Genomic DNA, 24,974 nt, shown 5'->3' with positions numbered 1-24,974 from the left:
GACCCTTCGTCAGAACTGGAAAAAGCTGGAAATGTAACAGGTTTTAAGCAGGTGCAGAGGCAGGGAAAGGGGGAGGGGAAAGGGGAGGAAGGAACTAAAGGGACGGTCTGTGCTAGGATTAAAGGCAGGAGAGATAAAATGTTGCAAATGGGGATGGCAGAATAATCAACAGCTGCCGCCTGAAAAAATGGCGGGGGCGGGGGGGGGCGGTTATAGTCTGTAAGATCCAGTGTCATTTTGCCGCATCACTGAAAGACAGTAGAAGGGTAGAAACATAGAAACATAGAAGATAGGAGCAGGAGTAGGCCATTCGGCCCTTCGAGCCTGCTCCGCCATTCAATGAGATCATGGCTGATCATCCAAATTCAGTACCCTGTCCCTGCCTTCTCCCCATATCCCTTGATCCCTTTAGCCTCAAGAAATATATCCAACTCTTTCTTGAATATATTTAATGAACTGGCCTCCACCGCCCTCTGTGGCAGAGAATTCCACAGGTTCACCACTCTCTGGGTGAAGAAATTCCTCCTCATTTCAGTCCTAAATGGCTTACCCCTTATCCTTAGACTATGACCCCTGGTTCTGGACTCCCCGGCCATCAGAAACATCCTTCCTGCATCTAGTCTGTCCAGGCCTGACAGAATTTTATAGGTTTCGATGAGATCCCCTTTCAATCTTCTAAACTCCAGTGAGTATAAGCCCAATCGACACAATCTCTCCTCATACGTCATTCCTGCCATCCCAGGTATCAGCCTGGTGAATCTTTGCTGCACTCCTTCCATGGCAAGAACGTCCTTCCTCAGGTAAGGCGACCAAAACTGCACACAATATTCAAGGTGCGGTCTCACCAAGGCCCTGTACAACTGTAGCAAGACATCCTTGTTCCTGTACTCGAACCCTCTTGCTACGAAGGCCAACATACCATTTGCCTTCTTAACCGCCTGCTGCACCTGCATGCTTACCTTCAGCGACTAGTGCACAAGAACACCCAGGTCTCTTTGCACTTCCCCTTCTCCCAATTTATTGCCATTCAAATAATAATCTACCTTCCTGTTTTTGCCACCAAAGTGGATAACCTCACATTTATCCACATTATAGTGCATTTGCCATGTTTCTGCCCAATCACCCAACCTGTCCAAATCGTACTGGAGTTTCACGACATCCTCCTCACAGCATACCCTCCCACCCAGCTTTGTGTCGTCTGCAAATTTGGAGATATTGCATCCAATTCACTCGTCCAGATCATTAATATATATTGTGAACAGCTGGGGTCCTAGGACCGATCCTTGCAGTACTCCACTAGTCACTAGACCCGTTTATTCCAACTGCTTTCTGTCCGCCAACCAGTTCTCTATCCAAGTCAATACCTTGCCCCCAATCCCATGTGCCTTAATTTTGCACGTTAATCTCTTATGCGGGACCTTATCGAAAGCCTTCTGAAAGTCCAAATACACCACATCCACTGGTTCTCCCGTATCTATTTTACCAGTTACATCCTCAAAAAATTCCAGTAGATTAGTCAAGCATGATTTATCTTTTGTAAATCCATGTTGACTTTGTCCGATCCTGTCACTGCTTTCCAAGTACTCTGCTATTACATCTTTTATAATGGACTCTAGCATTTTCCCCACTACCGATGTCAGGCTTACCGGTCTATAATTCACCGCTTTTTCTCTACCACCCTTTTTGAATAGTGGGGTAACATTAGCTACCCTCCAATCCATGGGTACTGTTCCAGAGTCTATCGAGTTCTGGAAGATGACCAGCAATGCATCTACTATTTCTAGGGCCACTTCCTTAAGTACCCTGGGATGTAGATTATCAGGCCCTGGGGATTTATCGGCCTTCAGTCCCATCAATTTTCCTAACACCATTTCCCTACAAATACTGATTTCTTTCAGTTCCACCCTTTCATCAGACCCTATGTTCCCCGGCATCTCTGGGAGGTTACTTGTGTCCTCCTTTGTGAAGACAGAACCTAAATATGTATTTAGTTGGTCTGCCATTTCTTTGTTCCCCATTATAAATTCCCCCGATTCTGACTGCAAGGGACCTACGCTTGACTTCACCAATCTTTTTCTCTTCACATATTTATAAAAGCTTTTACAGTCAGTTTTTATGTTCCCTGCAAGCTTACTCTCATACTCTATTTTCCCTTTCTTAATTAATCCCTTTGTCCTCCTTTGTTGAATCCTAAACTGCTCCCAATCCTCAGGATTATTGTTTTTTCTGGCCAATTTATATGTCCTCTCCTTGGATCTTATGCTATCCCTAATTTCCCTTGTTAGCCACGGTTGAGTCACCTTTTTTGTTTTATTTTTATGCCAAACTGGGATGAACAAATTCTGTCGCTCATCCATTCAGTCTTTGAATGTTTGCCATTGCCTATCCACCGTCAACCCTTTGAGTGCCATTCCCCACTCAATCCTACCCAACTCGCTCCTCAGACCATCGTAGTTTCCTTTATTTAAATTGAGGACCCTTGTCTCTGAGTCAACTACTTCATTCTCCATCTTAATGAAGAATTCAATCATATTATGATCGCTCAGACCCAAGGGGCCTCGTACAACAAGATTGCTAATTAATCCTTTCTCGTTACATAATACCCAGTCTAAGATGGCCTGATCTCTGGTTGGTTCCTCGACATAGTGGTCCAGGAAACCATCCCGTAAACTCTCCCGGAATTCCTCCTCCACAGTATTGTTACTAATTTGGTTGGCCCAATCTATATGTAGGTTAAAGTCACCCATGATGACTGCTGTGCCCTTATTGCACGCTTCTTTAATTTCCCTTTTAATCCAGAGAACGTGAGTTCAAATCCCACAATGGCAGTTTGAGAATTTGAATTCAGTTTAAAAAGTGACGATGAAGTTGTTGTATTGTCGTAAAACCCAATAAAGTCAATGGAAAAGAAAATCGGGTGATTTATAAAACAGGCTGCCAATTTATGACCACTGAAGAAAAATGTCACCCCCCTATATTTTTGCTTTGAATCATGGAATCAAAGAATCTTACTGCACACAAGGAGGCCATTCGGCCCATCATGCCTGTGCCGGCTCTTTGAAAGAGCTGTCCAAACAGTCCCACTCTCCTGCTGCTTCCCCATAACTGCAATTTTCTCCCCTTCAAGTATTTATCCAATTCTCTTGTTTGAAAGTTACTATTGAATCTGCTTCCACTATCCTTTCAGGCAGTGTATTCCAAATCATAGTAACCAGCTGCATAAAAATAAAAAAATCTCCACATCTCACCTCTGACTTGTTTTGCCAATTACCTTAAATCTGTGTCCTCTGGATACCAACCCTTCTGCCACTGGAAACATTTTCTCCTTATTTACTCTATCAAAACATTTCATGATTTTGAACGTTTCTATTAAACCTCCCCTTGAACTTCTCTGCTCTAAGGAGAAAAACCCCAGCTTCTCTAGTCTCTCCACATAACTGAAGTCCCTCATCCCTAGTACGATAGCAAAATACTGCAGATGTTGGAAATTCGAAATAACAACAGAAAAAACAGAAAAACCTTTTATTGTCTCTTTATTACTTCTTTTGTTTCTTTTATTCTTTTGTCCGATCGCAGCCCTGCCTCCAATCTATCTTTTCTTTCCAGTTTTGAAGAAGGGTTCGACCCGAAACGTCAACTCAAATTTCTGTCCACGGATGTTGCCTGACCTGCTGAGTTTTTCCAGAATTTTCTGTTGTCATTTCCCTCATCCCTAGTACCATTCTAGTAAATCTCTTCTGCACCCTCTCCAAGACGTTGACATCTTTTCTAAAATGTGGTGCCCAGAATTGGACACAATTCTGCAGCTGAGGCCTAACCAGTGATTTACAAAATAATTCCATTATTGCATGCTGCTGTGAAATATTCTCTTCAGCATTATTCTGCCGTGATGATATTACAGTTAACTCCCACAGTCTACAATCAGTCTTGGTTCTAGTCTACTCTCAACTGTCCTTTTATTGAGGCAATATTGTACAATATTATAAATGATGCAGATTACAAAGCTGTAAAATAATACGAGTGCAGATGACATCTTAAAACTACTTCAGGTTCAAAATCTGCCAATTAAATTTCACCCTCATTGCTCATTTCCAATCATTCATAATTCTGACTGTAGCAATAATGGGTTCTTTCTTACAACCTACTGTTTAGAAGTTTGACATCCTGACAGTATTGTCACTAGGCTTATTTAACATATTGTAATCTTATCACCACCTTAGCTGGGACCAGGTAATGAGGGATTGAACCAAAATTTTCTGGTTTGTTTTACTGAGCAGTGCACTTATCTACTGCACGATATTTTTGTAATGATTTATTTTGGTGATTGGTGCAACATTGTCATGGTAGCAGTTGCTAATGCAGCTCTGCTTTGAATGCTCATTTTATCATCCCCAGACACCACATCTGGGCCTTTATTTATTTGGTGTATCAGGCTGTTGCTAGCAGTACCCCAAGAGATATGAGCAAGTAAGCCAGTCCTCCATCTTTATGCCAGGATACCAGAGCTGCTACTTTTGAACCTAAACAAGGTCAATTATCACAGCCCCAGGACATTGCTGCAGGAGTTCCTCAGGGCAGTGTCCTAGGCCCAATCATCTTCAGCTGCTTCATCAGTGACCTTCCCTCCATCATAAGGTCAGAAGTGGGATGATCGCTGATGTTTGCACAGTGTTTAGTTTCATTCGCAACTCCTCAGATAATGAAGCAGTCCATACCCGCATGCAACAAGACCTGGACAACATACAGGCTTGGGCTGATAAGTGGCAAGTAACATTCGTACCACACAATGCCAGGCAATGACCATCTCCAACAAGAGAAAGTCTAACCACCTCCACTTGACATTCAGTGGCATTACAATTGTCAAATCCCCCACCATCAACATCCTGGGGGGTCACCATTGACCAGAAATTGGCACAAGTCAGGAGTGTGATGGAATACTCTCCACTTGCCTGGATGAGTGCAGCTCCAACAACACTCAAGAAGCTCGACACCACCCAGGACAAAGCAGCCTGCTTAATTGGCACTCCCTCCACCACCGGCGTACCATGGCTGCAGTGTGCACCATCTATAAGATGCACTGCAGCAACTCGCCAAGGCTTCTTCGGCAGTACCTTCCAAACCCGCGACCTCTTCCACCTAGAACGACAAGGGCAGCAGACGCATGGGAACACCATCACCTCCAAGTCACACACCATCCTGACTTAGAAGTATATTGCCGATCCTTCATCGTCGTTGTGTCAAAATCCTGGAACTCCTTCCCTAACAGCACTGTGGGAATACCTTCACCACACGGACTACAGCGGTTCAAGAAGGTGGCTCACCACCACCTTCTCGAGGGCAATTAGGGATGGGCAATAAACCAGTGATGCCCACATCCCATAAATGAATAATAATTTTTTTTTTAATGACACTCCAAAAAGGGAGTTGACCAGTGATAACATTTCATGCACTGGGGTTGGCTTTAACTTGTGGGCGGCTGACTGTTGAAGCATGCTGACAGTCCGCCCGTTCCAGGGCCGAAGATGCCAGAGTGATTTTGAGGCCCTAGGCTGATTTTAAACAGAAAAAAACAACAACTTACATTTATATAGCGCCTTTAACATAGTAAACATTCCTTCACTGGAGCGTTATATAGTGCCTTTAATGTAGTAAAATGATAAGAAAAAAATTGACATCGAGCCACATAAGGAGATTTTAGGACAGGTGACCAAATGCGTGGTCAAAGAGGTATGGTTTAAGGAGCGTCTTAAAAGAGGAGAGGCAGAGAGGTTTAGGGAGGAAATTCTAGAGCTTAGGGCCTAGGCAGATGAAGGCACGGATACCAATGGTGGGGCGAAGGAAATCAGGGATGCTCAATAGACCAGAATTGGTCGCTGCGGGTTATAGGGCTGGAGGAGATTACAGAGAAGGGAAGGGGCGAGGCCACGGAGGGATTTGAACACAAGGATGAGAATTTTAAATTTGACGTGTTGCTGGACCGGGAGCCAGTGTAGATCAGCGAGCACGGGGGTGATGGGTGAACGGGTTAGAATATGGGCAGCAGAGTTTTGGGGGAGCTGCGGGCGCTAAACAGGGGTCCCAATTCAGCTCGCTAGATTCAGGCCTGCCCTATATCGAGCAGCAAAGTAAGTTTGGGAGCGGGGGGGGAGGGGGAGCCTGGAGTGGCAGTGGCCCAGATGACTTTTTGTGGAGCCCAGACGAGCTCTCCTGCTCCTCCTGACCCCACAAAAATAATTTAAATATCGGAGCTGAAGAGGCCCTGGCAAGCTATCACCAGGGAAACTATTAGTGAGTGCACGGCATATGCTTCCACCAGTTCCACCCTAAAATGGCAATTTGTACATCATGGGACCCCGATTTCCATGTTATCTATCGTCTGAACAGGCAGGCACTTCTGTAAAACTGACAGTGGGCTGATGGTCAGCGTTAACGGGGCAGTAATTCTAGTGAGCCCCATATTGAGTCTGTTACCGCCAATTTCGCAAGTTAAAATCGACCGTTTCTTCTGCCCGTGGAGTTCCTCCCAGATTACACCAAGGCTGAGATAGAGAGATTTTTGGACTCTTGGGGAATCGAGGGATATGGCGATCGGGCGGAAAAGTGGAATTGAGGTCGATGATCAGCCATGATCTTATTGAATTGCGGAGCAGGCTCGAGGGGCTGTATGGCCTACTCCTGCTCCTATTTCTTATGTTCTTATCTGGAACTTGTACCACGGAAGTTTCAATGCAGAATTATGGGACATCAGTTGACCTTTGGCAAGTCAGGAAAATCTCTCAACATGTTTGTGCTCCCAGCAGCCACTGGCATCAATCTGTGTGAGAAAGCTGTCCTTACAGTTTTCTGCAGCTGCACCGTAATTAAGCATAACTTAGAAAAAAGATACATCTAACATTGAGAAAGCAAAAAAGAAGAAACAAACAAAGGAGACTGATGTGTGGTCTGAGAATATGATTGGAAGATATGTTTATGTGATAGATCTCTAATGTAGTGAAAGAGTTAAGATTGCACCATAAAAGTGAAACCCAAGCAGTTCACAAATGTCATCTGAATGCTGAGTCACTTAACATTCAAAAAGGACTTGGACACATTACAAAATCAACAGGGAATACAACAGTGTTGTCCAATATAAATTGCTGACAAGCCACAGGTGTAGCTACGGCAACATCGTTTTAGTCACATGCACTAATTTTAGTAGTAAAAGCCTTACGTACACTCACACAATACAAGTAAATGTACTTCATGTATATATCTACTTAACGTGTATATTTCTACCACCACTCCGTAACCAAGGAAGTAAAGCACTCACAATTATTTAAAAAAAACACTCACACACTCTGCCTTTTGTCTCACCATTTTACCAACAAACGCACAAAAAGATTAAAGTATGCGTGCAAATGAATATTGCGATCACATGTCCAACAACGGTATCTACTACACTTTATTTTACTAATCAGAAATGCAATTAGCCACACCCGGATTGCCAAATTAGCCACTTGTAGCTAATGGCTAAAGTATTGGACAATACTGGGATGGAACAAAAGTAAAATATTGCAGATGCTGGAAATCTGAAATAAAAACAGAAAATGCTGGAAATACTCAGCAGGTCAGGCAGCATCTGTGGAGAGAGAAACAGAGTTAACGTTTCAGGTCAATGACCTTTCATCAGAACTGGGATAGAACAAGATGGGCTTAGAGCTAGATAAAAAAAATCTGTTCAGGCCTTGAATGAATTAAATGGCCTTGTCTCATTTTTGTCATCTTAAATGATGGTCTTCCGTGGGCTTTTAGTTTGTGGTTTGCTGACTGCATTTTTATTGTGCGACTGCAAATAGACTGCCACATCTCTAAGAGGAAAGCAGTTGTGATGTATCACTTGAGAAAAGGAAAGGAGAAATATCTAGCTGAGTTTGTAACACCTTTTTTCCATCTTTATTTAATTGGTGGTGTTCAAATAAACAGCAGTTTTAAAAGTATTCATTCCCAGGGCAGATGGGGAATACTTGGATTAAACCTAAAACCAGGAGCACTAATTGTACAATGTGCTTAGAAGGAAATGGAAACACAGATGCACGTGCAGAAAGAAACTTGACTGGGTAACTGGAAGGGGAAAGAGGAAAAAAGGGGGTAGAAGTAAGGGGCTCGGTCTGGAGCAACAGCCAAAGTGCACACATGAATGGACACAGAGGGAATTTAGGATACATTGGCATGGCAGGGATTTGAAGTCCTGGTCCTGCCATGCCCTGGTCGTAATCAGAGGACAGGAAGCAGATGATATGAGAGAGTCCAAAGTTAAAGTCCGCGAAGTCCAGTGGTGAGAGGAAGTTGACTTGTAGACAAGGCGGAGTTAGCTTTGAGCATCAAGAACCAATGTCAGGTTTGGTGATAGTTGTGGAGAGCGAGTGAATCCAGGAGCTGTTCAAGAGGCAGAGTAACTAATCCAAAGAACTGGTATTGTACATCTATAGTGTTGTTCTTGAGCTCCTTCCTATCCTACAGAGTTGAGAGATGTTAGTCAAGTAGGTCCATGACACACATGAGTTGTTAATAGACTATATTATCCAGATGAAGGGAATCGCCTCCAACCATTAAATTACTAAACTATTCAATGGAGGAAACACTTAAAAAAAAAACTATTGACGCCACAGAGTGGTAGAACATGGATCCTCACACGCTAAGTTGTCCGTCTCAATTTTGGTACGATGGGGACATAACAAATTGAGGCTTGTTGCTTGCCAAAAGAAGGGAGGTAACATCTAATACTTGGTTAACTCGAACTGCTCACAAATGTCCTGCTGCCGACTGTAGAATGGCAACGACAAAAACATTTAAGCAAGGTTCTATTAAGTCCTTTTAAGAAGGGGATTTTTCCCCCCAAAAAGTGAAGTATTTAACATGTAAAATTTTAAAACCTTGATTCCTGAAATAGTATTATTTCTGATTAGACAGTTTCAGCTACTGTCAAAATAACCAGACATGTGAAATTCATGTTCTACACACAAGTATGTAAGGTAGTTCAGCTTGCAGTTGTTTCATCTAAATGGTCAGGAGGAACATTTGATCTATAAATCACTGTGTAAGAATTACACATGGAGCACAGTAAGGGCTCCTATGTGATGTTTACCATTATCCAGTCAAATTCATCCAGAAAAGTAAAGTATAATTCAGCAACTGTTCACATGACGCAGCAACTGACCATTCAATTCAACCTAGCAAATATTCCCACTCATCAAAATATGTGCCTGACTGCATAACATCATTACTCCAAAAAGAAAGGAGCTGGCATTCCACAATTTGCACAGTAGAAAGTTCCTGAAAAGAATTTAACAGGCTAACTTAAAATTAAAAATCTCAGATGTAGCATCACAGCAATGAAACATAGGGGGGAACATTCAGTTGTTTGTGCCTCCCATTAGCGCCTTAAGAGGGCACTAATGGGGCGCAAAGCAACTAGCGCCCAGGCGCGGCGATGTTTGCGCCACTCGCGAAATTAACTAGACATTTTGCGGCAGTGCTAAACACTACCGCCACGATCTCCTGCGCCGGCAGATTGTGATGTCAGTCGAGTGCGCAATGCCCCGTTAGTGCCCCGGATCGGATATTTAGTGGCGCCCCCCCGCCTTACCGCCTGCTGCTAGCAACGACAGGTTGAGGGGAGTGTTATGCTGTCAGAAAGGGACTAGGAGAGCAGTATTTAAAGGCGACCGCTTCCTGCCTTTTTTTGTCGGTGACATTTTTGCATCATGCATTCTAGGAGAGAGAGAGAGAGACTTCTGGAGAGATTCAATGCTGTGTGAAGGAGTTTTGAGTACTAAGCAGCACTTTGCAGGTTTATTTTGATTTGCCCTTCCTTGCTTCGCCAGCGCTGTCAGGTAGCGCTTCGCTCCTCGGCCTTTGCACCTTAAGACAGGTGTGAAGCGCCTGATTTAGCGCCACAATCACTTCCAGGGGCGACAAAAGCCAAGTTTGCCGTTGGAGGCGTTAATTAGCGTCAGGTGCTAAACTTTGCGCACGGCCGATAATGGCGCCCCAAATGGAGCGATACTGAATTTTTCCCCCATAGAATCTTACACAGAAGGAGGCCATTCGGCCCATCATGCATGTGCCGGCTCTTTGAAAGAGCTAACCAATTAGGGCCACTCCCTGCTCTTGCCACATAAGCTGCAATTTTTTTTCTTTTCAAGTATATATTCAATCCCCTTTGTGTTGTTGTTATGATGTTAGGAAGTCTTGCCGCCAAATAACCCCTTCACACTAATTGGCAACATGGCCACAGACCGTGATTACATGTGTACTTCAGTCATTTGTGTATATGTTGGTAAAATGATAAGACAAAAAGCAGAGTGTGCCGTGTGGTTTTTGATTGTTGTGAGTGCTTCATTCCATGGTTACGGATTGTAGACGTTTGTTAAGTATATGTACACATGTGAAGTACATTTACCTGTATTGTATGAGTGTATGCAAGGCATCAACTCCTCCTCAAAAAACTCATCCTTGACCCCTCTGTCCTGGCAAACTACTGGCCAATCTCCAATCTCCTTTCCTCTCCAAACTTGAACGTGTTGTCACCTCCCAAATTTGTATCCATCTTGGGAATTTTAACCCCAAAAAATGGGTGGGTTTGGGTCGGGAGGGAAGTTAAAAGTGTTAAAAAACTGAATCCTGACCAGAACCCACCCACTTCCGGTTTAAATAGAGGCAGAACAAGGGTGCGGGCAGCCAACCAGCTCCCAGGAGGCGGGCCACCCATTTAAATATTATAATGAGGCTGACATGCCTCAGATTTAACCTCCATTTTAAATTTAACTGTTGCTGGTTGGGTTTCGCAGGAAACCCAACAGCTAATGGAAGGCGAGGACTGCTGGATCCAGGAGTTAAGTGACTTTAGACTTGCCTCCTGGATCCAGCGTCCCTGCCTAATCCCCCCACCACCACGATCAGAGACCCCCCACTAGGCCTCCGATTTACGCCCCCCCCGGTCTCCTTCCACCCCCGATCATTCTCCAGGCCTCCCGATGTTCTCTCCCTCCACAGCAATCGTTCTCCAGGCCCCTCGATGTTCTCTCCCTCCCCCCACCCCGATCCCTTGATGCCGCTCCCCGATGTCCTCTCCCTACCCTCCCCCCACCCCCCCCCACCCCAATGCTCAAGTCCAGCCCCCACTCAGTGCCTCCCTTTCTCCTATTTGCAGCCTGGTGCCGCAGGCCTACCCGCCCACAGCCAGCCAGCCTCTCCGTCTGGCTGGCTGCGGGTGGGAAGAAAAGGTTTCAAATGCAAATCAGGCCCTGCCATTAAATTCAGCAGTGTCTGCAGAAAACCCGTTCCGAGCCCGCCCCCCCCATTCCCAACCCGCCTCCCAATTAAAGTTCCGACCTTCATGTTTAAATCTCTCCAATCAGTTTTCCATCCCTGCCACAGCACTGAAATTTCCTTAATCAAAGTCACAAATAACATCTCCTATGGCTGCAGTTCTCCTTGACCTTTCTGCAGCCTTTGACACATGCAACTACATCATCCTCTTCCAACGCTTTTCCTGTGTCCAGCTCAGTGGGACTACCCTCGCTTGGTTCCACCTTTACCTGTCCAACCGTAGCCATAGTAACTCTAGAAATGGCTTCACTTCCCACCCCTGCACTGTGGAGCCCCCAAGGATCTACCCTTGGCCCCCTCTTATTCCTCATCTGATATAGAGTTAGTTTCTACATGTATGCTGATGACACCAAGCTTTACCTCTCCACCGCCTTGCTTGACCTTTCCACAGCTTCTTGTATGACATCCAGTCTTGAATGAGCCCCAGTTTCCTCCAAACATTGGAAAGACCAATGTCCTTCCCACAAGCTCTGTACCTTTGACTTAGATTCCATTCCCTTCCCCAGCTATGGTCTCTGGGTGAACCAGGCTGTTTGCAACCTCAGCATTCTATTCAACCCCGAGTTGAGCTTCAGACCGCACATCCTCTCCATCATAAAGACTGGCTACTTAAACCTCTGTAAAACTGCTCACCTCTGCCCCGTCGCACCCATCGGCTGCTGAAATTCTCATTCATGCCTTTCTCCCTTTAGACTAAACTATTCCAATGTTTTCCTTGCTGGCCTCCCATCCTCCACACCTTGTAAACTTCCGCTCATACAAATCTTTGTTCTCCGAATCCTAAATCGCACCACTACTGTTCTTCCTGACCTGCATTGCTCCCAGTTCCCAACGCCTCAGATTTAAAATTCTAATACAAAAGCAAAATACTGAGGATGCTGGAAATCTGAAATAAAAATAGACAATGCTGGAAATACTCAGCAGGTCAGGCAGCATCTGCGAGAGAGAAACAGAGTTAACATTTCAGGCTCAATGACCTGATGAGTTCTGACGAAAGGGTCAGCGACCTGAAATGTTAACTCTGTTTCTCTCTCCACAGATGCTGCCTGACCTGCTGAGTATTTCCAGTATTTTCTGGTTTTATTTAAATACTAATCCTTGTATTTAAATCCTTTTGTGGCCTTGCCCCTTCCTATCTCTGTCATCTGCCCCAGTTCTACAACCCCCCACAGAACTCTCGTTCCTCCGACTCTAGCCTCATGCATTCCCCCTCTCTTTGCCCTACTATTGGCAGCTGTCCCTTCAGCCTTATAGGCGCTACTCTCTGGAATTTCCTCCCTCAACTCCTTTTCCTCTCCTTCTTTAAGGCCCTCCTTAAAGCCCACCTCTTCGACCAAGCATGTGGCTATCCTTCCCAATTTCTCCTCTGGGTCAGCATCCACTTTTGTCTGAGGTTGCCTCTGTGAAGCTCTTTGAGATGTTTTTCTACCATAAGGGCACTATATAAATGCAAGATATTGTTCTTGCAGTTTGCAATGATGTTGAGTCATGTGGCGGGCATGTTAAGTTATTAACTGCAAGTTTTTATGTGTCATCCACAATACAGATATGTCAGATCTGCCAGATGTTACTTCCCAACAAGTGCAGTTTTTCATCGCACTTAAGAATTCATCAACACAAATCTCCATACATATGCCCAGAATGTGGAACGATATGCAAGTCCTCGCACTTTCAGACTCACATCACAAGGAACTGCCTGCACTACACCCGCAAAGTGGGATACCGGTTAGTTGTGTGTTTGTGCTAATCAGTGAGTTTATTGCTGTATTTCTAAAATATCGATGTAGTCGGGAGTTTAAATTCTGTTTCCCCCCCCTTTCAATATATCCCCCGCTACTGGTATCCAGTCAGCCCACTTATCACCCCTATTTGGTAGCCCACTCAGTCCAAGTACAAATTTAAACCTGCAGAATATATACAGTAGGCCCATCCGCATTTGAAAAATATGGGATAATGTTTTGGTTGTAAATGTTTCTTCATTTCGGACTGAATGGGGGAAGAGGAAACGAGGCAGTGGTGCTGGCAGCAGAGGTGGGGCCCACAAACAAAAGAAATCGTTTGGACCCACACCTCGGGCCACAGAAATGCACGGGGAAATTCAATGCTACATTTTATATATAAGAAATTAATTTTCAGCTTGTCACTAGGATGCTCTGTATTTTATTTCTGACGCCGGCACTGATTTTTCTTCTTGCAGTTGTATACATTGTGGCGTTGTCTACGCTGACCTAACTGCGCTCAAGTCTCACATCCAAGGTGCCCACTGCGAGATCTTCTATAAATGTCCTATCTGCCCCATGGCTTTCAAGTCGGCACCGAGTACTCATTCGCACGCCTACACACAGCACCCAGGCATCAAAATAGGAGAAGCTAAGTAAGTATTGTAAGCATGCCTTACTATTAAATTGTGCACAAAGATTTTTATTACGGTGAGAAAGCACTTCTATTACCTAAAATGTTATTGCTGGCTGTAAGGGTCCTATGTGAATAGAGTTTGGGCAACCTCAGTCCAATTTCAAGTGGGGCAATGCCTGCAGGACAAAACTTGCCCTAGTTTAACTAAATTAGCACCCTCGCTCCGAAGGGCCACATGAACAGCAGACGCTTGGCAATATTGCCTGTCCCTTGCCTCACTTAGGGAATGTGGTGCTGGAGGAAACCGAGAAAAGACAACCTTGGGTGCAGAGAGAAACTAACATATGATTACAGGAGAGGTGTCACACTGGTGCAGTAGAGAGTGTTCTTCTGAGGTCCAGAGCCGGTAGAACCACTGTTTCTGGAAGGGACACTATTCTGCATCTCCCTGTGCTATACTGAACTGGGTGCTGATACTAGGTGGCGGAAATGGAAATTGTTACATTCCTGGCACTAGTATCCCTCACCTTGACAAACAGCAAATATAAAATGTTATTCTTGAGATTCAGAGAATCAAAATCAGTATGCATGTTTCCCCTCAACCTCCGTTTATATGTTAGATTCTCTCTGTTACCTAGGTTGCCTTTTCTCTGTCTCCTCCAGTGCCACATTCCCTAAGTGAGAAAAGGGACAGGCAACCCATCGCCAAGCTTCTGCTGTCCGTAAACCAGTCATAAGTAAGTGTACAAGATAATGTGGTTGCATTGACCCCTCCGTCTCCCTTGGGTGAAGCACCTCATTTTGACACCTCTTCTCAGTCTCTGATCTAGAACTCACATTACTACTCCCAGCCATTGTAGAATATGTTTATTTTTTTTAAAAATGTCACTTGCACATCATATAGCGCTGACCCTGCACAATGAACTGCTCTCTTTTAACAGGTAACATTGCTCCTGGAATTTTTATAGCCAGGTGAACCAAAATAAAAATAACACCGTTCTGACGAAGGGTCTTCGACCTGAAACATTAACTCTGTTTCTCTCTCCACGGATGTTGCCTGGCCTGCTGAGTTTTTCCAGCGTTTTCTGTTGTTATTTCGGATTTCCAGCATCCTCAGTATTTTGCTATCGTAAAAATAATGCCTGCTAGCACCCTTTAAAAGAGATTAACTGGGCTAGATTTTGACTTTGTGCGATAGTGTAAATCCATTATGGAAATATAATTCGGGAGAGGTGTAAAACAGGCTGCCAATTCACTATCACCTGTTTTGCACTATCGCACAAAGTCAACATCTACCCCAGTGTATCCAATTTGAATTTCACTTGTATAAAAGGATGCCTGTGTTTTTGAGCATTGAAAACCAAAGACTGTACTTCTAAAGTGCGTCGATGGTGCATTTTTTAGGAATGATGTCTACTTTGCGGTTAAAAAGGCAGCAATCAATTTTGCCCTCCACTGATCTTCATTAAATCTGTTCAACCTTAATGTAAAGCCAGCATGACAAAATGAACACCTGTTTAGTAGAAGGTCCCTGGAAACATTTAGCCAATGACACATCAAAATGTGAAATAACCAGATCCCCACAATAAAATAATTAGAGCCATTTGTACTCTTGACATTTTCAAGCAGTTGTTTGCTGTGGCTGTTTATGAATGAAGAGCTTTAGAAAAGTGTTAATGTGAATGTTCATCCTTTGTTTCTTTTGGGCTTAGTGGTGCATGGTATTGAAAATTGTTTATGCTACTGGAGGGACTACAGTTCTAGAGTCAAGACTTGATTTATGGTTAGGAATCGAGACCTATGTTTTTCAGCATATGTCTTTCACAACATTATTACTTGACTGAAGGATGAAATTTTGTTAAGATTATCGAGAGCTGGTAACGAATTGTTTTTAAATGGAAAGCTTTACTTGATAAATTACATAAGGAGAGGAAGAACTTGTATTTATATAGAGTCGTTCACGACCTCGGAACATCCAAAAGCACTTTTGAAGTGTAAGTTAGGCAGCCAATTATCTTTTATCAATGGCTGGCAGATTTACTGTATTTCCTGATCACTAGACAAGGTAAACTTTCTAGCCCACTGGGGCCCGGAGTTTACAGTCAGCGGCGAAGCAACGGCACTCGCCGCTGACCTCGAAGAAAGCTGCCCACAAAGATCTAGCGATATCTGTGGCATGAATTGCAGCTCTCCCAACCTTTGTTTGAATCTGGCGCCAAATCAAGCGAATCTCCAGCGTCCAGCAACAGTGATGTCATTAAGCAGGCTGAGCAGAGCAGCCAGTCACATTGAAAATTTCTCACAGACAACAAACCAGGAAGTAAAATGCACAGATTCTAATTTACTTTTTATAAATTTTACAGACAACGAAATAAAGATTGGGACATACACATAGGATTAAGGTAGAAGCTGAAATATCATAAATAAACTTTTTTAAAAAACATTTATTTTAAAAACCATGTAATTTTCTTCATATTAATGGAAAAATTTGACATTTCACAAATATAAAATTAGTTTTTCAGAGCCAGAACAACTGTTCAGCAGTCAATATACACCATTAAAAACCTAGTTACACCTAAAAGTAACAAGGCATAACTTTTTCGGGGGGAATGGGAGGGGGCGGTTGATAACACTGAAGCCAAGAATCTCAGCTGGAGTATGGTAGTGTTAACAATTAAGATTAAGAATACCATACTCTTAACAATTAAGATTAAAATTTCCACTCAGTAATCTGGGAGTGTAGTGATGTAAAGTAACCACAAAACAGTCAGCTGGAAAGAGTTGCATTTGCAGTTTGTCCAAGCAAAGACCACATTTAGATGTAAATTTGATAGATGGGAATAAATAAAACTTTATTCGAGGACTTTAGATTTTGATGTTCTGTCTTGTAATTGGTGTTGAGTGAAATTAAAGCAGGTCATGAGCCCTTGCCCAATTACTGTTGCTGGGAGACGTGAGAGTCGTGGGCTCAGATACATTTGGATTGGTTCTTAGAGAGTTAGATTATGAATTAGCGCTTATTGGTTCTTAGAGAGTTAGCGCCTATATTTCCTAAGGAGGCTGAAGGGATGTAATCTGTCACCCCTGATCCTCTCTAACTTTTACCGCTGCACTATAGAGAGCATCCTGACAAACTGTATCACAGTATGGTATGGCAGCTGTAGCTACTATGACCGGAAAGCCCTGCAGCGGGTAGTCAAAACTGCCCAACGCATTACCGGCACCCGGCTACCGACCATAGAGCACATATACCAGAAACGCTGTCTACGGAGGTCACGGTCCATCATCAAAGACCCTACCCACCCCAGCCACAGTCTGTTCGCCCTCCTGCCATCTGGGAGACGCTACAGATGCATTCGCACCCGTACGACCAGATTTAGGAACAGCTTCTTTCCCAGGGCTGTCATCCTACTGAACTCCACAAATAAACTCTAAAGCCTGCACATCTGCCAATGCACTTTATTATGGTTATATTTATGTTAATATACTACAAGCCAAATGTATGTTGAATGTTTAAATGTCTTAATCCAGATGTACACTCTCGGGAGCCGCAAGCCTACATTTCGTTGTACTGCACTTGTGCACTAACAATGACAATAAAAGTTGATTTGATTTGATTTATTTGGCAATACTCTATGCTTATATGCACTACAGATGTCGCTAGGTGAAAGGAAGTATGGAAAGGTTTTTCTTCCCACAGTGTAGTCTCATTTTACAATAGCCTTTGGCTGTACTGTAGGCAGAACTGTGCCAGTATTGAATTCAAGAATGTACTGGAACAGACCAGGCTATAAAATATTGATTCCAATCTGTCACTAGTTAAAATATTTAATAATTCTTGCTTTCACAGAAATAGACACAGGATGGTTGCAAGTAACTGCTCTAAGTCATAAAGTACTTTGAAAATAAATGCTAATTTTTTCCCTTGTTTTTAGAATAATCTACAAATGCTCCATGTGTGACACAGTGTTCACCCAGCAAACCTTGCTGTGCAGCCATTTTGATCAACATGTTTCTAAGCAGAAAGTTTCTGTTTTCAAGTGCCCAGATTGTGCTTTGCTGTATGCACAGAAACAGCTCATGGTAGAACACATTAAGGTATATTCCATTCATTTGTGTTACATTTATTGTTGAAAATGGGTAGACTACTTTGTTAAATAATTCTTGGAGTGTTGCTAAGAACCCCGTCCTATATCTTTGAAGCATCAAATCTCTGGAGCTACTACTGAAGGCCTGGATGTTTTCCGTCTCGGTCCAGATATTTCCAAAGACTTTTTCAGTTTCTCCATTCACCAGCACTTCAATTTTAACCAGAAGCATGTTTTAAAGTGATGATGAAAGAAAGAACTTGCATTTATATAGCATCTTTCACGACCCCAGGACGTCCCAAAGCGCTTTTCAACAGATGAATTACTCTTGAAGTGTAGTTGCTGTTGCGATGTAGAGAAACGCGGCAGCCAAATTGCACACAGTAATGTCCCACAGAAATGTGATAATGACCAGATAATCTGCTTTAGCGATGTCGGCTGAGGGATAAATATTGGCCAGGACACTGGCAGATGAGAGTGCTACCACTGAGCCAAGGCTGACACACTGCCTCTTGCCACTTGCCACCCTTTGTCAACATTCACTGGCACTTGAAAATTGTGTTTGAATTGTGATTCTCTGTATTAGATCGTTAGTTATTTTTTAAAACTTTGTGGTCATGGTACAGTATATGAATGGTAAAATGTTTTAACTATAAATGAGGTTTGCTTCAAAACTTTGTCTCAACAGATTGAATGTAATAGTGATGACCTAAATCCCTCACTTTCATTTTGCAGTCCACGCATGGCACACTCAAGAGCATTGAGGGTCCTCCCAACCTGGGGCCTCAGCAGCCATTGGTCACAAAGCAGGTAACTACATCAACAGGACAGAACAAAACTGACGGGAATGCTGTTAATGGCACTGACCGGCTTGGGAAGAAAACTTCAGTGGGTGTGAGGAAAACTGGGAGCCGGTCAAAAGCAAATAACCCTGGTTGGATGTGTCAAGACTGTGAGGAATGGTTTCCTGAACGAGAGGACTACATTTCTCACATGAAAAAAGACCATGGAAAGGTATGAGCCAAGTAACACAAGAGGAATTCGTGCAATATTTCTGGGATCCAATGAGTTCTGTAAAAATGTACAGGCAGAAACTATAAAACTAAATAATTTCTATAAGACTGTCCTTCTCTATGAGGTTGTCTTTGGGAGCCTTTGATAAACACATGTCATAATGAAGGGGAACAGGTGCTTTAGCTAAGGTTTCTATAAATTGTAAATATACACATGAAATTATGGTATTTCAGAGTTGTAATGAGTAGTTATTTCAATCTTCAAAATATACCTGTGGTTAAAGATGCTGCAGTGTAAATGACTACTTCAGTATGTTGATCATCCTTGATGATTACAGAGAATAATAGCATCATTTTAGCAAATCACATAAAAAGAAGTCTTGGTTGTGGTATATTCTGAGCAGTAAGAAAGAAAGACTTGCATTTACGTAGCGTCTTTCACGATCCCCAAGCGTCCCAAAGCACTTTACAGCCAATTAAATACTTTTGAAGTGTAGTCACCGTTGTAATGTAGGAACTGCGGCAACCAATTTGCGCACAGCAAGCTCCCACAAGCAGCAATGTGATAATGACCAGATAATCTGTTTTTGTTCTGTTGATTGAGGGATAAATATTGGCCCGGACACTAGGGATAACTCCCCTGCTCTTCTATGAAATAGTGCCATGGGATCTTTTACATCCACCTGAGAGGGCAGACGGGGCCTCCGACAGTGCAGCACTCTCTCAGCACTGCACTGGAGTGTCAGCCTAGATTTTTGTACTCAAGTCTCTGGAGTAGGATTTGAACCCACAACCTTCTGACTCAGGGGTGAGAGTGCAACCAACTGAGCCACAGCTGACTCTGTAAGCCCTGTCTGTAGCAGCCTCATGTGGAATTGGATGCTTGCTGATTAGAAAAGGGGCACTCCGAATGACTCCAGTGGCCTTTAGACTTTTCAGGAGCATGATAGTATTTCTGCACCAAAGTGACATATTACAACGACGTTTGTTGTGCGCGCTGCACTTGTGCAGCAAGAAGTCTTGAATGCTTTTATGTTAAGGAGGACTAAACAGTGGATACCAGGCAGGAGAGGGTTAAGATGGGGAGACCAAAGACAAGGTCAAGGAGAAAGATTATGAGAAGGTTTATGAAGCAGAGGGAGCGCTGGCAAGGCAGGGGCAACTGGATAGGTAGTTCTTGAGGGCAGGACCATTGTACAAGAAGGTGACTGAAGGCTGATCTTACAGATGATTGTAAGTGGTATGGAAAAGGTAGCTCCAGAAAATTACTTCATACTAAATTGAAACCCGTGAAACAACGGGACACAGGTTCAAACTAATGAAAACAAATTTAGGACTGATGTCAGGAAGTTTTCTTTTACACAAAGAGGTCAATTTTGAGTGCCATCGCCTGGTGTTAACTGTAAGAAGTCACACAAGACCAGGTTATAGTCCAACAGCTTTATTTGAAATCACAAGCTTTCGGAGCGCTGCTCCTTCTTCAGGTGAAGTGGAGAAATGCATAAAAACACAGCTTATATAGTCAGAGAATCATGTCAGATGTTTACAGGTAACCTTTCCAACTGCCATTTATCACACCTCGGCAGAGAGATAATCACAGCAGTCAAAGGTGTGAATGGTGTCCAAACAGGTCAGTCAGGGAAACATTACATCAAAGAACAATGAGGTGGGGTCACAAGGGGTCAAATATTGCAGATGCTGGGGTCTGTATGAAAAACAAAAAAACAGACAAAAAACATTTTTTTTGGCTGGAAATCACAGCAGGTCAGGCAGCATCAAGGAGAGAGAAACAGAGTTAACGTTTCAGGTCAGTGACACTTCGTCAGAACTGGACCTGCTGTGATTTCCAGCCAAAAAAAATGTTTTTTGTCTTTTTTTGTTTTTCATACAGACCCCAGCATCTGCAATATTTGACCCCTTGTGACCCCACCTCATTGTTCTTTGATGTAATGCTTCCCTGACTGACCTGTTTGGACACCATTCACACCTTTGACTGCTGTGATTATCTCTCTGCCGAGGTGTGATAAATGGCAGTTGGAAAGGTTACCTGTAAACATCTGACATGATTCTCTGACTATATAAGCTGTGTCTTTATGCATTTCTCCACTTCACCTGAAGAAGGAGCAGCGCTCCGAAAGCTTGTGATTTCAAATAAAGCTGTTGGACTATAACCTGGTGTTGTGTGACTTCTTACATTTGTCCACCCCAGTCCAACTCCGGCATCTCCACACCGGTGTTAACTGGGCAGTACAGCCTCAAAATGGAGTCAATAGCTTTACCACCCCGTTAATACCGGCGATGTGGCCAGCTTTATTTTGAAAGGGGCCTACTGCCAGGTGTCTAAAGCGCCCACCTGATTCAGGTGATAGGCCCCTTTTAATATGGGAATCGGGGTCCTATGATGTAAGTAGGACCCCAATTGCCATTTTAGGTTAAGAAACAAAAGATGACTCTAGATGAGGTGTAAATTGGAATGGCAGAATCATCAACAGCTGCCATTTTATTGTAATCAATGCTTCTGAATGTTCCCAAGTGTCAGCTTGACTAATTTGGAAGCTGTTGATGATTCTGCCATTTACACCTCATCTAGAGTCATCTTTTGTTTCTTAACTTGTCCCATTACCATCTCCTTTTGCCTTGCACCATCATCCCTTTTATCTTTTAATCTCTCCTGCCTCCATCCTATCACAGACCTTCCCTTTGTTCTTTCCTCCTGTCCTCCCTTTCTTTGCCCCTACACTTGCTTAAAAATCTGTTACTTCTCTAACTTTTTCCAGTTCTGACGAAGTGTCACTGACCTGAAACGTTAACTCTGTTTCTCTCTCCTTGATGCTGCCTGACCTGCTGAGTGTTTCCAGCATTTTCTGCTGTTATTTCAAATATTGAAGGCTGTTCATTGCTGGAAATTCGAATTTTAGACATTTTTCATTCTTTGTGTTGGGATTATTAGCCGAGTTCATTTGGAAATTCAGTAATGATAAAATTCGGAAGAATTGAGAAATTAATTTATTATCCTTCTGGCAGTAGCAATTATTGTGGATCTGAGTCAGAAATATATTTAACTTCTTTAAATTGTAGGCCTGTGTTTTCTCTCTGCTAATTACCTTGGCCCATTTCTTTCACCTATGTCGCTTCTTTCTCTAAATTTTTCTCTCTCTGCCAGTTTCACAGTGTTTGCTTAAATAATTTGCATTTGAAGGAACTAATAAAACTAGAACAGGAAACTCCGAATCTGAGAGAAAAACAAGGCGGCAGCATAGGGGATCATTCTTCATCACAACTCATGCTTGTGATAGGTGAACAGAAAAAAAACTACAATTGCTGGAAATCTGAAATATAACAGGAAACGCTAGAAATATACAACATGTCAAAGGACTTCTGAATAGAGAAAGGAAGGTGTGGAAGTTGAAACCCAAAACATTAATGTCTTTTCTGTAGCCTGCGATAGCTGGCTCTTAATAAAGTGTGACGGGCAGCAAAATAGAAACTTCCGGAAGCAATGGTCAGGTCAAGCAGCATCTGTGGAATGAACAGACAAGTTCATGTTCAAAACTGATCTAACCCAAAATATCAACTCGCCTGTTCTCTCCACAGTTGCTCCCTGACCCGCTGAGAGTTTCCCGCATTTTTCAGATTTACAGCACCTGCAGTACTTTAGAAACATAGGGGGGAAAATTCAGTTGTTTGCGCCTCCCGTTAGCGCCTTAAGAGGGCGCTAATGGGGCGCAAAGCAACTAGCGCCCGGGGGCAGCGATGTTTGCGCCGCTTGCGAAATTAACTAGACATTTTGCGGCGGCGCTAATCACTACCGCCACGATTTCCTGCGCCGGCAGATTGTGACGTCAGTCGAGTGCGCAACGCCCCGTTACCGCCCCGGACCGGAAATTGAGTGGCGCCCCCTGCCTTACCGCCTGCCGCTAGCAACGACAGGTTGAGGGGAGCGTTATGCTGTTAGAAAGGGACTAGGGGAGCGTTATTTAAAGGCGACCGCTTCCTGCCTTTTTTTGTCGGTGACATTTTTACACCATGCATTCTGAGAGAGAGAGAGAGACTTCTGGAGAGATTCAATGCTGTGTGAAGGAGTTTTGGGTACTGAGCAGCACTTTGCAGGTTGGTTTTGATTTGCCCTTCCTTGTATCGATTTAGAAGAGACTATGGGGTCTGCACTCTGAGCTCTTCCCCGGGTTCTTCTCCATTGTTCTTTCCAGCAGATTTGATGTACAGGTCTCTCTCTCCAGGCTGAGATTCAAGGCTGCAATGAGCAGGATGTGGATGGAGAGCAAGATCAACCCTCCCCTTTAAGATAAAAACAGAAAATGCAGGAGAAACTCAGGTCAAGCAGCATCTGTGAAGAGAGAAACAGATTTAACGTTTCAGGTCGATGACCATTCTTCAGAACTCCCCTTTAAGAATTGGACGGTGCCAGTGTGTCTGTGTTCCATTGCTGACTGACATCACATGAGCTTCGCCAGCGCTGTGAGGTAGCGCCTCATTCCTCAGCCTTAGCGCCTTAAGAGAGGTGTGTAGCGCCTGATTTAGCGCTCCAATCACCTCCAGGGGCGATAAAAGCCAAGTTTGCTGTCGGAGGCGATAATTAGCGCCAGGCGCTAAACTTTGCGCACCGCCAATAATAGTGCCCCAAATGGGGTGATACCGAATTTTTCCCCCATAGAAACATAGAAGATAGGAGCAGGAGTAGGCCATTCGGCCCCTTGAGCCTACTCCGCCATTCAATGAGATCATGGCTGATCATCCAAACTCAGTACCCTGTCCCTGCCTTCTCCCCATTGTTTATCAGTAGTATGTAGATTAATCCCCTTTTGCTGACGTCACCACAGCATTTTAGCAGCAGTGTATAAGAACATAGGAGCAGGAATAGGCCACTTGGCCCCTCGAGCCTGCTCCGCCATTCAATAAGATCATGGCTGATCTTGGGCTCAAAGCCACTTCCCTGCCCGCTCCCCATAAACATTCACTCCCTTATCTTGCAAAAATCTATCTCCACCTTAAATGTATTTAATGACCCAGCCTCCATGGCTATCTGGGGCAGAGAATTCCACAGATTTACGACCCTCTGAGAGAAGAAATTCCTCCTCATCTCAGTTCTAAAAGGGCGACCCTTTATTCTGAAACTATGCCCCCGAGTTCTAGATTTTCCCACGAGGGGAAACATCCTCTCTGCATCTACCTTGTCGAGCCCCCTCAGTATTTTATATGTTTCGATAAGATCACCTCTCATTCTTCTAAATTCCAATGAGTATAGGTCCAACCTGCTCAACCTTTCCTCATAAGTCAACGCCCTTATCTCTGGAATTAACCGAGAGAATCGTTTGCAGAATGAAATGGCATCACTGTTTCCCACAGAAGAGCTCTGTTAATATGAATGTAAGAAATTGTTTGAAAAAAAAACTAAGTGCACAGAACCAAAATCCCTGTCATTAATGTTACTGGATTAGTAATCCAGAGAATGTGAGTTGAGAGCCCACCATAGCAGTTTATCGAAGGAAACCTGCCGTCCTTACCCGGTCTGGCCTATGTGTAACTCCAGCCCCACCCCAACGTGGTTGACTCTTAATTGCACTCTGAAGTGGCCTAGACGCAGGATCCCTGGCCAGTATTCACCCTCTCTCACTTGACGGTACTGAGGAGAACAGTTGCAGTACCACACCACCACTCTGGCTAACGTTTGCTACTTGAACACAGAGCAGGAATGAACCTGGAATCGTCCCGGTCTGTGTGGCACTTGGGCACACTACCTTTGCATTTCCTACTTAGTCATCAAGGGAGCTCTCTTAAATTTTTAATTATGGTGATGAATTTTACCTAGGTGAGGAATTTGCTGTCAGAGCAAACCAAAATGGTGGTTTGGTCAGCAAGTTACACCACCTGAAACCGATTTCACTTCCTCACTGAATTTTCAGCAAAGAGTAATTACTGTGCTATTTGGTTTCCAAGCACCCACATGTCCATGTGTCGGTGGATCTATTAGTCTGCCTCCTTATCATTCTGCATTTGGAGCACATCATTACCCCGATAATTAATGAGCAGTCTGCTTCTGCTGCTACCGGGCCAGCACCATTTAATTTTTATTTGCTGCAAATGCAAAGTTCATCACTTCTTCGGTTACATCACATTCATCTCAAATGAG

At 43.6% G+C, this 24,974-nt stretch overlaps 1 protein-coding gene across 5 annotated transcripts in view; it reads left to right on the top strand.

Moving 5' to 3' along the window:
* znf532 (zinc finger protein 532) overlaps window positions 1-24,974 on the top strand; it is a 197,739-nt gene that overhangs the window by 117,366 nt on the left and 55,399 nt on the right. For all 5 annotated transcript variants that reach the window (XM_085974292.1, XM_085974277.1, XM_085974297.1 and 2 more), the window contains 4 exons: window positions 12,917-13,095; window positions 13,568-13,744; window positions 17,661-17,823; window positions 18,549-18,827. In XM_085974292.1, the coding sequence (XP_085830418.1) occupies window positions 12,917-13,095; window positions 13,568-13,744; window positions 17,661-17,823; window positions 18,549-18,827 (798 nt within the window). The remainder of the gene's footprint in view (window positions 1-12,916; window positions 13,096-13,567; window positions 13,745-17,660; window positions 17,824-18,548; window positions 18,828-24,974) is intronic.

The sequence above is a fragment of the Somniosus microcephalus genome, chromosome 2 (assembly GCF_052327205.1).
Source record: "Somniosus microcephalus isolate GS21.2 chromosome 2, FLI_Smic_1.0, whole genome shotgun sequence".
NCBI lineage: Eukaryota > Metazoa > Chordata > Chondrichthyes > Squaliformes > Somniosidae > Somniosus > Somniosus microcephalus.
This window is presented reverse-complemented; position numbering and strand designations above follow the sequence as displayed.